At 42.5% G+C, this 12441-nt stretch overlaps 1 protein-coding gene across 2 annotated transcripts in view; it reads right to left on the bottom strand.

The window, feature by feature from the left end:
- Window positions 1–12441, bottom strand: part of ARHGAP42 (Rho GTPase activating protein 42) — a 664758-nt gene that overhangs the window by 159915 nt on the left and 492402 nt on the right. For both annotated transcript variants that reach the window (XM_086935288.1, XM_086935287.1), the window contains exons 7-8: window positions 12025–12129; window positions 1698–1827 (exon numbers count right to left, since the gene is read on the bottom strand). In XM_086935288.1, coding sequence (XP_086791414.1) covers window positions 1698–1827; window positions 12025–12129 — 235 coding nt within the window. The remainder of the gene's footprint in view (window positions 1–1697; window positions 1828–12024; window positions 12130–12441) is intronic.

A 12441-nucleotide genomic window follows, 5' to 3' on the forward strand; every position in this document is an offset into this window, starting at 1 on the left:
AACAATCAACTTCATCTTTCACGATAGAATGCATTTTTCTAACCCCAAATCGACCTTATACGGATTACAGCGATAACAAACGTATGCCTATCTTCACAATATATCTTATTTCAAGATCTCACCCAGTTCCAAGAACTTGCCAAGACTTCCTGCATGAGTATTGAATCAATTGTTTTTTTAAGTTATCAAGTTTTCTAAACGAGCGCAGATCGTCATCCATGTATTAGATTTAAGTTCAGCGATCATTTGTGAGTGTTCAGAAATAGATGGCGCACAACAGGTAGTGGTTGAGTAATCGCGAAAGGGTAGTACTGGTTGGAGCTACTTGTTCAGAGGAAACCCAAAACTCTAAGACCAAAGGGTGGGCAAGTTCACCCTTTTGATAAGTAGAAAGACAAATCAAGCGCACACAACAAATGTAATGATATGAGTAATCTTAGTCAGGTGTTAAGGATAAGGTCACACACGAGTGTTCTTTCTATCTTGTTTTAATGGGTATGTGGATGGTCCTCCTGTCAAAGGAGACCCACGGAGAAAGAAACCAGCCGACACGCGCAAGGTTCGCCGGATACGGGAAACACCGTATCCGGCGAACCTTGCGCGTTAATCATCGGCTTACAGCCGTTTGTTGCATCGATAGTAGGCAATACCCGCCTCTATTTTGAACACGAGCTGTTTTGTCCTTCAGCCTCTTATACTCGTCGCACTTTTTGTGCTTACACTTGGATAAATATACCCGACTAGGACCGGGTTGGAATTATCACCGGTTCCCCGATACCACTTATTTACACACGCTCTCAGCCCTGAATAGTCACGGGTTAACACCCGACTTGACGAAACACGTGTCGGCTGGTTTCTCTCTATGTGGGTCCCCTTTGACAGGAGGACCATCCTCATACCCATTAAAACAAGATAGAAAGAACACTCGTGTGTGACCTTATCCTTAACACCTGACTATGATTACTCATATCATTACATTTGTTGTGTGCGCTTGATTTGTCTTTCCATGTATTAGATTTACACATTAATTCTGGACAAAGGTCTTAATGCATAATGCAACAGATACTTTATCTAGAAGAGGAGAGTATCAGACACAGTATCCCATTCAAGATTACAGTGGGAGAGAGGTTGCCATTGAAGCAACATCTTCATTTGACTAAGACCTAGGTGCTGCTGTTTTATCAGGGAAAATGCCAAATGTAATCCTTTAGAGGAAAGGAGTGTTAGAAGTAAAGAAAAAGACACTGGCTGGTTGACACCAATATCCATATAATACAAAGAAACATGGTGTGGCTTTTGGTATTGTTTTATTAGTGCCAACCTAGACAATAGCACTGATTTGTGCTGGTGTCTCCATTTGAAAACATGCAATGATCATGTTTAGAAGAAACAAGCGTGCAGTTAGAAAGACGTTTCTGTTCACATTAAATACTACAAAAATGTCAATATAGACTGTCAATGAGCCAACGTTTTTTGGCCAAAGACGTTTATCTGGTTTCTTTTTCCATTATTAGTTCTGGATAAAGAAAAATACCTCTGTATCCTTTCCAGCAGCACACCAAGCAGCGCAGAACACATCCTCAACAATCATAAAGTGAGATAAAGAATATTCACATGTTTTACAGAATTTGAAGACCTCAATTCACCAACCAAAATTCCTCCAAACATGAAGGTTTAAACTTTCTTTTATTACTTACGTTTCTCTTGGACGCATAGATACCCTTCCATTGTCCATTGACTGGGTGGTCTGTAATCCTGGCTGGCAGATTTCATCCTTTGCATCAACTTTTCCACTTCCTGTCGCGTGCTTTCAAAATTATTTCGAGTCTTAAAAACAGAAAGTATTTTTAGATAAATGGACTGGATATTGCAAAGGAAGCCTGGCATCCTCTGGTGCACGGACCAGCATAATAAAATAATGTCTTTATTTTACCTTTCTCAGTCATATGTTACTTCCATTCACAACATGTTGCAAAAGCATGACTTTTAGGACAGAAAAAGAATAATGCCAAAATTGTACAACAGGCAGATCACAAATGCAAGCAGGAAAATCCCAAATGCCTTGACCCCATCTTCCATATTGCCCCCGCATCCCTCCGCCTACCAATCACTGTCTAATAGGATAATATCACAATTAAGAGTTTAGGTCCAAGAGTAAGGATTATGTTACCTACCCTGCAGGCGTCCATTCATAGCATGTAGTGCTGTTGATTCACATGCTGTGCATACAACTGCCATATAGCGCTGGGATTGGACATTTTCAACTTGTTTTTCTTCAAAGAAGCCTTTCGAGTCATAAGGTATCATGCCCCCCCCCCTCTTTGTGGCAATGCGCATGGACACTGGCTCCACTTTTAAGATTGTTTTTAGCACATCAGGTGTATATGGTAGTGGAGCTAGAAATAGTACATAATGCTGACCATGCATTGTAAGTGTAAATAAAGAAAATATGTATCATTTAATCATAATCAACAATATCTTAGACAAACAATGACTTCTGGAGAGGTGGGTAGCTGCATGTGAATCTACAGCGTTACATTCTACAAATAGATGCCTACATGGTAGGTAACATAATACATTTGTAGCATGTGTGTCTGAAGATGCACATGCTGTGCATACACTGAAAAGCAGTGTCCCCTTAGCAGTGGCTAGTCATTGGATGATGCACATGTTTGAAAAAAAGGTTCTGAAAACGGTCTGTCCAAAACGTGCCTGTCGGGGTGCTAGGGCATCCACACAGTAGTGTTTCGTAAATGGGTGTAGATCAGACCATGTGGCTGTTTTGCAGATGTCAGCTGAGGGAATGTGCCCTTTTTTCTAGTGAAATGCGATATTAGTACATCTGATAATGTACTTCGTGCTTTGATGTAACATATCTGGATGCATCTAACTCTCCATCTAGGAATACCTGCCTTAGATATTGTGTGCACCTTCCTTCGTTTTGAGAAGGCAGAAAACAATTATTGTGTTTTACGGGAGGATTTAGTTCTGTCAATGTAATACATTAGTGCTCTTTTTACATCTGGTGTGAGAAGAGCTCTTTCCGCGCCAGAATCTGGTTTGGGTGAGAAAACTTGTTTCAATGAAGAGAGTAATGGATACAATAAGGTAAGGAGGGTTGAGGGAATTTTAAAGACCTGTGAGGATAGAATCCCTGACCGTAACAAGTAGACACACAAGATATACTCTGGTCTGAGTGAAAAACTATTGACAGCAAAAGAGACGCAACAAATGATCCCAGGATACTTCTGAAGGAGTCCTTTAATTAGGACCTAATCCCATTACCCACCGAGGTGGCATGCTTCATCATCTAGGATTCTCCTCCTGACGGGGAACCCTAACCCATTCAAGAGCTACAACCCCCTCACTGTGATGGAGGAGCTCAGGGATGTTTTAATCCTACGCTGCTTAGGATATGGTATATCCTTTAGAAGTGAAGACACTAAGACCTGCTGTGTGACGGGTGCAGTGCAAAACAAGAATCAGTTATAATGTGTGGGAAGTGATACTAAAACTGGCGACACCCGCGAAAGAAACTTTATTGGTTTGTTCCTGGTGCCAGGATTAAAAACAGAGCAAGATGCAGTCTGAAATGATAACTGCATATGGTGGGCGCAAACAGGTCATCACGTTTCAGCCTACAGACCCCTACAAGGCGTCATGGCTTTCGTCAGAACCATCAGATAATTATGCTACTGCATAGAAACATGCATAGTGATAAATACAGGATTTAAATACAAAACCAGTAATCTCGCAGTTGTTGTGTTCGATTTAGTGGTCGTACCCGTATTTTATAGATAAGGGACCTCACCTAAACATGGCCACAGCTCAGGGGAGAGGTACCGCTCTGTCCATCGGTACCCAGGCATCTACGGAGCTCAAACCGGAGGTCAAGTGAAGAGAGGCCATGGCTATTGGCAAGAATTTAGGGGTGGTTTTAAGTACTACCCTATTTTGGTGTGCCTGAAAGAAAGGTTCTTCTAGAGTCAGTGAATGTATTTCACTGGCTCTCCTTGAGGAAGTTATTGCTATCAAAAAAGCAACTTTCCATGACAGAAACTGAATTTGGCACGAGTGAAAATATATAAAAGGAGTGTCCATAAGTCTGGTTAGTACCACATTAGGGTTCCAGACTGGAGCAAATGGTTTCTTTGTAGGTATTATCCTCAATAAACCATCAAATAAACCATCAAAGAATGATTTAATGGACTCTGAAGAGTAATTACTGTTGCCTGGTCCGTAGATATGCAGCAATAGCTGCAAAGTGCAGTCGTATAGACTTGTACAGTAACCCTACTTTTTGTAAGTGTAGAATGTAGCATACTAGAGTTTGTATTGTAGGATTTAGGGGATCAATGTGTTATGTACTAAAGTAGTGGATAATCTCTTCCACATTTTCTTGCCTCCTTGAGGATGTCCATACGTTCGGATGGTAATTTTAAGTAAAAAAATTCAAGGACCTCAGGAGCCAGATTGCCAAATTGAGCAGTCTGGGATTTGGATCTCTGATTCTCCCTGGTTCCTAGATGAGAAGGTCCTGAATCTTGAAAAGCCACTTGTGAGGGACTACAGATAACTCCATTAGATTTGTGTACCATTAAGTTCCTGCCTATGAGGGAGCTATTAAAATCAAGGTGAGAGACGTCTGCCTGAGCTTCCTCACCACATCTGGCATTAGTGGGACAGGCAGCTAAGCATAGGCAAAGATCCTTGACCAACTTCTTATAGTGCTTTGCCCTTGGACTGTGGGTGATAAAATCTGGGGGCAATGTTTCGGCATTTTGCCTTCTGCGCCATGTCAAATAGATCTAGGCATGATGATCCCCAAAGTTTGAAGCAAAGGAATAGGACTTGTGGGTGGAGTTCCCATTCATTGACTTGTTGCTGTGTCCTGCTTAGGAAGTCGGTCAAGTGGTAGTCCACTCCTCTGCTAAGAGGTGAATGTGATGGTGAAGTGCCCAATTACATATACTCTTTGCCTGCTGGGATAGTCGATGAGAGTGAGTGCCCTATTGCTGTAAGTAGTATATGCCTGGTATAGTGTCTATTTTTATGACTTTGTGCTGAATATTCTTGATGTAAGATTTTAGCGCAAGTTGTATTCTTAGTAGTTCCAATATGTTGATGTCAAGGGGCTTTTGCTGAGCCGTCCACAACCCTTAAACTGTCAAATCCATCATGTGTGCCCCCCACACTTTGAGTGATGTCTCCGAATTATTGGTCACTTGCGGTGTAGAATACATAAAAGTTCTGCCCTGCTATAGGTTGTTGTTTCAGAGTGATAGATCTTGGCCTGAATCAACACTAGACCCGTTAAATTGCCCTCTGATAGTGACCAGTGGGATACAAGACACTCGTGCAATCAGCACATATGCAGTCTGGCATGTGGGACAAAGGCTATGCAGGAGGCCATCATGCCTGGAAGACCCATTGCCATCCTGACTTGCAGGTGACGATGTGGCTGGAAAAGAGCCCTCTGTGGATTAGAGTAGGCTTTGGTCATAACCAATTTGAGGATGGCTCCAATTAAAGGTTGACTCTGAAGTGGTTATAGGGGGGATTTTGTTGCATTTATTGCAAATCCTCGCCTATGGAGAAGATTGGTTGTGGCTTGTGTATCTTTTATACACTTAGGTTTGTCTGAACTATTGGTCAGCCAATCATCTAGATAAAGGAACAAATGAATGTTCTGTCGCCTTAGAAGTGCAGCTACTACAGCTAGGCATTGTTTTAACACCCTTTTAGTTGTGGTGACCCCAAATGGTCGGAAATGATATCCTGCCAATCTGTAAAAAACCCTGGGAGTCTGCCCCAGACAGGTGTTGTATGATCAGGGGGAAAGTGAGGAGAGTCATTGTGTGCTGGCTGAGGCACCCTTTGCAGGTGTACCACTACACCATCCCTTGGCTCCTTTGCCTTTATAGGCTTCTCAAGTGTAGACTCTACAACCTTGCTGGTGATAGGATTGTTGTTACCTTTGGTTAGAGGTGGATGCTTTGGCACTACCCCATCCTTGCTGCTTATGTTAGGACAGATGTGGATTCATAGTCTGCAACGTCCCCATGACCATTGCTGTTTTTTCTAGAATTTCATCAACCTGTGGGCTTAATACATACTCACCATCAAATGGAATGTTAACCCGTTCCGTGCTCGCGTCGACCAACAGCCGACACGAGCATTACCTCCCTGGTGCTGCACACAACCGTTGGCTGATGAAGCCCCACCCACCGAATAGAACGCCTGCGCTGTGGCGGAATTTGTGCCGAGGTAAACAGGTTAAGAAGGTACTGTTGTGCTGCTGGTTTGAAAACGGAAATGCACAGTCATGCATGTCCGCGCAAAATGACAGATGAGTTTATACCCCTTGCAGAGTTGTCAGCAGCATCTAGACCACAGCTAATTGTTGCATTAGACATTAGTTTGCCCTCATCCACTTATTCCTCACCACTTTTTTTTGCACTCCTTGGGTAGATAATGTAGGAGATTCTGCATCTCATCCCAGTGGGCCCTGTTGTACAGGGAGAGAAAACCTACTTAGTCAGCAATACTTAAGTGACTGGCATTCTCTATGGTCAACCTTTTCCCTGTAGCATCAATGTGTTTATCAGGATTTGGGACATCACTGTGTGCCTGAGCTTCAGCCCTTTGTCTAGCAGTAGCAACGACCAATGAGTTAGGGAAAAGGTGTCCATGTATGTACAGTGGGTGTTGAGGTGGATGGTTCATACTTCCTCTCTACTAGTGGAGTAAGTACCCTTATTTTCCCTGTTCCTTTGAAGAGCTCTGCAGAAGGTTCGAGCACAGCTTTTATCACAAGTAAGTACTAAACTGACCTTTCTGTCTTGGATAACAACTCTACAAAAGTCATCATCCTCAGGTGCGATATACATATCTACCTTATGATATGATGCTGCCCATTGGATGATGCTATGGTAGTTTGTAGTGTCATCAGGCGAGGTTACAAATTCTAGGTCAGTGTGTTCCTAAGGGTCAACATTGTATTGCTCGCAAGCGTTGTCATGATGATGGGGGTGGTACATGGGCTCTCTGAAGTCCTCTGCGGGAGAATATGGGTTTAGACTCCCTGTGTCAAATTGCAAGTGATTAAGCCATGTGGGAGATTGTGGTGAATGGTGTGGCAAATGTTGTGGTGAATGAGTCTGAGATTGAGGTGGTGAACGGGTGCCTTTGTGTGCCACAGGTTTCTTTTTTGGTGGCAAAAAGTAAGCTCCTCCAACTCACGCCTTCTCTTTGTAGCGGTGAGGGGGTAATAACAATTGTTATTTTGATCTTTGTCCAGGACTTGCAGCAACTTCTCGAGGATAGGACCTTCCTATTCCTCAAAGGATTCTTTTTGGTGTTGGCTTGCTTTTTGATGCTGACAGATCCTTGAAACCAGTATGTTCTTTCATCTGTGCTTTCTCCAAAACGCCGACAAAAAACTTTCGATGCCGAAGGCTGTCTTGTGCCTAGTGGCATTGACCTGGAGCCTTCAGCTTTGAGGGCTGTTTCCCGGTGCTGTGTTATTTTACCGGATACCCTTCCAGAATCATCGCTGAGGGTGCTGAAAGACACTGATGGCTGCTTTTCTCCTTTGCTCTCTCCGTAATGACGACTTGATAAAAGCACGCCTCACTCCTCTTCCTCTTGTTCCTTGGTGCTAATGCTTCCTCCTCTCCTGAGAACTCTGCCTCGACTGCCATCTTCTTGTTGTGAGCAAGGCATCGATCTCTTTGAAACATCAGGGTCCTTTTTGAGTAAAACTGCAGACATGTCAGACAGTCTTTCTTGCTGTGCTCAGCGGAAAGGCACAGGTTACAGACTTATTGGTGGTCGTTGTGTGGAAATGTTGTGTTGCACCAAGGGTACTTTTGGAATGGAGTCCGATCCTTCACCCCTGACAGCACATTCTCTAGTCAGGAGTGGAAGGTGACTGGCCCACCATGAGGCAGATGCCCTGCGGGTAAAGTCCAATGACTCTGCTAATGCTGAAAGTCGAATTAACAATGTATTCCTGTGGACTGAGTAGAATCAGTTGCTTCATCAAAGAATCATTTTGGCTCCAAAGATGGTAGGCGTAAAAAAACAGGGCTTTGGGTGAAACCCGCCCAAGCCAATGGCAGTGAAAAATAATCTAACAATGGCATTGATGACCATGCACATTGTCACATTGTTATAGTTTAGTTTTGATCTCGTCACATGTGCTGTGCATTTAAAGACATATGTCAAATGCTAGGCTCTGTCTTATGAGGTAGGTTGGTGTTTACTTTTCTTTCTCTGGCTGCAAAGTGAGAGGGTTTATGTAACAATCATGCAGGGTAAGAGGGGTGTGAAAGGAAAGGCTGTAGGATGTCATTTTTACTACCACATAACAACATTCAAATGCCAGGGAATTAACTGTACAAATACTTCATAATATAATTAGGAAAGCACAAACAAAGCAAATTTTGCTGTAATTTCACATATTATGTGTTGTCTGTGATGGCAGTGCGCTACCATACCCTGCATACTCCACTCTAAATCACACACTGCACACTCCACTGTACGCCAGCCCGCTCTATAACACTTTATATCACTCAATGTCACTCCACTCTACAACACTACTCCACTCTATGCCTTTCTATGACCCCGCCACTTCACTCTACGCCACTCCACAATACCCCAACTCTATGACATGCCACACCACTTCACTATATACAACTCTACACCACTGTACAATATGCCTCTCTACTACAATCCACTTCACAACACTATACTCCAAGACACTCCACCCTACCACTCTCCAGGCAACTATACTCCACCCTACTCTCTTTTACTTCACTGTACGCCACTTCACTCTATGACACTACTCCATTTAATGCCTCTCTACTCTACGACACTCTACTTGATTCTATGCCACTCCTCTCCACTGTACTCCATTACAGTCTACGACATGCCAATGTACACCACTCCATGACACCTACTCCACGGCACTTCACTCTATGGCACTCTACTCCCTTACACTTTACAACACGGCACTCTGTGCCACTCCACATCAATTTAGTCCGCTCAATGCCACTCCACTCTGCAATACTCTACCCCTCTCTAATCCACTTTACACCACTGTACTCTACCCTATACCACTATTCGCTATGCCACTCCATACCACTTTACTCTACATCTCGCCACTCCAATTTAAGCTACTACACTCCATGATAATCTACTCCCCTCTACACCACTCCACTCTACTCCACTGTATGCCACTGCACTGTATAACACTTTACGACACTCCCCTCTATGCCACTGTTCCACTCTACTCCACTCCCCTCCACTCCACTCTACACTCTACTCTACGCCACTCCACAACACTATATGACCCTTAACTTTATGACAATCTGTGCCACTCCATTCTATGACACACCACTCCACAAAACTCAACTCTCCTCTACAACACTACCTTTTAGCCATGCTGAACAGAAGCCACACTGGTCTACAACATGGCTAAAGCACATTAGCAAATGCAACAGCTCTTATATAGGAAAGACTTATTGGCATTGCCAATGCTTCTTAGTATACTGTTGCCTTGCTGCTTGACCATGCTGCTCTGGGATGGGCCCACGACTGCTCCAAACAACTGTGGATACAGTTTCCAACATTATAATCTGGTGGCTCAATTGTTTTTCATTTCAAGTTCCCTGCTGACAAGTCACAGTGGTATTATATTGCCTGGGTATTCCTGCTTGAAAGCAAACTAGTAGTCCTGTAGACTTTCTTTTTCAGCATTATAAAATATTTACCTCCTTGTCTAGATTTAATCAGATAAATGATTTCCCCCTGTTAGTACAGCCAGGACTATTTAGCATTAAGGCCTTCTAGCAACTTGTGTCCTTGTACCTTAACAGGAGGTCAACCAACCAACCCTTTGAGTCTACTTCTTTGTCCTGGGTGCAACTGGGAGCAGGTTCAGCCTTTTAGGTCTCGTCACAGGTCTCAACAGCAGAAGCAGATTTTTTACTGTCTTCACAGGGCTAATAGTGTTCTGAAGAGGGTACTCAGGGGTACCACATTTATGCCTGGTGTTAGTCTATGGATGGGGATAATTCCTGGACTCTCCCTAACGAATAGGGAAAAAGTTCCCAGGGGTAACTCTACCCTCTTTTGCAGCAGTTCTTCTGTGCCCTACAGCAAACAATGCATCTGTGACCCTCTCCACCTAAATCCAAAATGTGCAAACATGTCTTCCCCTGTGCAGAGCTCCTTTGCCAAATCTAGAGGTGTACACAGGATAATGAGAAATCCCTTCTCTGTGGTCAGTCAAAAGCTGTCCTGGGGGCAGCTCCTCTCTCACTGGGATTGGTTCCTGGCTGACTAGAGGGACGAATGAGGACCAGACCCAGGTGTTAGCTACGTCTGCCTGTGACAGGACAGGCTTCTTTGAGGTTAATCAAGTTTCTTTGGACTGCCTAGATGGTCATCCTGTCAGAGGAAAGAAACACCTCCCCACACCCAAGCCTTTGTTTCAGCTCTGGCAGCAAGCTCAAACCTCATCAAAGGGACTATTCAGCTGCTCGGTGACAGCAGGAAGCTCATGCAAATAAGCTTCTAGGGGCTTTACCTTTTAATAGTACTGTTAATAAAATATTTATTACAGGCCTGACTTTACCAATGAATCAGGCTTGTAATGCAATTTTTGAAAAGTCCAAGAATTAACTTCGGAGCTGTTTCCTAGGTGGAGATAACAATTTTAATATTAATATAACATCCCAGTGCTTTTCCTATGGAACCTTGCTACAATGAAAATAGCATTTAGGGCCTTGTCATTGTATGGACATGTTTTACATTAAACTTTTACTTGTCCTTCTCTGCATGGTGTGCACCCACCATGCACAGTGCTGTCATTGATGATGTCACTTCAGATGCTTCAGTTATCTTATCAATGATGTCATTGAACACGTCATGACTCACATCTCCAAAACGTCTGGGGGAAAAGTCACCAAACAAAAAGTAATGAATCATGGAAAGGCAACTGTGCCATTAAAATGCAGCGGGAATTGTCTAGCATTTTAGACTTCTACACAGTGGAAGTGTGATAATGGAAACCATGTACATTTCTGTGACAAATTTTGGGAACCCCTTATAACCTTTGAACTGTTTGATTTATCTCTACAGATTTGGCACACTAAAGGTTTGAATTCAGAGTAATAATTTACCACTGGTGCCACTTTATCGATGGAAAACGTTATAAATAGTGCAAAACCTGGATTTCCCCTATTGAGTGAGGTGTTAGCCTTAACTACAGGGTTGCAATTCCATCTCTGAAATATGTATATATTTCTAACAAATTAACGTGCTATGAGCAGAAATGAATAACTATCCTATCACAACGTTTTTCCTGTCAATATCAGTTCACACATTAGCAAAGTCTCTATTGACACTGAGGGCAAATTTTCACTTCCTGGTCCACTGACTTTTTGAGGTGTAGCAATGAAATTTGAGTATCTCAGAGTAATTAACAAACATTTGTATATAGGTACTATTTTAAGAAATCTACTTAGGTGTGAGGTTTACTCAATATTCTCAGCTAATTTTCCATGGCTCCAAACATTTCAAATTTCCTGCCTTTTTGCTCTAGAATAAATGTATGGGTATTTACTTTCTTTTGCCTTATGCTAATGAGACACTGGGCCTGGATTAATGAATGGATGAATGCGACCGCGTAGGAAATGCAGACCCTTCAAAGTGGCGCTGTAGATTTTTGTCCTAGACCTACAAACTGCATTTGCGGTTATTTATGTTTGAGTCCATTACGCTAAAGCATTGTTTATAAAACATTTAACTATAAAAAAAATCACTTTTCTACCAAGTTTTCTTTACGTTACTTAACGTATATTTTGAATAATGCTGGAAAGATGCATTTATATATACGCGAATTAGGGTTCACTAATCTGCAATTAACTTATACTGTTTCGAGGCTTTTTCTTCTAGTTTCAATTACTGCGATGCAATGAAATTCATGATTCAGCAGTGAAATAAGACCAACCGTACATTTTGCAAATTAAATTGCAGCTGCTGCTTGTATGGGGTAAACTCCTGCGCCAGCTCATATCCTTCGTGGTAAAAGGTGAACAGCCCTTGGAGAAAAGCCAACAACTGTAAAAATAAAATTGAGAAAAACATCTTAAAATTCATCACTATAAATAAAATAAGGCACAAATTGATTCAGAATGTAATAAACAATAAACAACAATTACAGACCGCTGCTCTAGAATACAGGAACATGCCCCTAATCAGAACCGGAAATTGAGCTAAGCAAAACATGACCGCAAGATCAGTGGGCCTGCCTGCATCAAAATAAGTTAAACAGATAATTATTAAACTTTTCTGAAGATTTTTGCAACACAAACAAAAGAATGCCATGAACAGAGTACAGCAATATGCAAACAGAGTGAAAGTGCTAGCCAG

The sequence above is a fragment of the Lissotriton vulgaris genome, chromosome 8 (genome assembly GCF_964263255.1).
Source record: "Lissotriton vulgaris chromosome 8, aLisVul1.2, whole genome shotgun sequence".
Lineage (NCBI taxonomy): Eukaryota > Metazoa > Chordata > Amphibia > Caudata > Salamandridae > Lissotriton > Lissotriton vulgaris.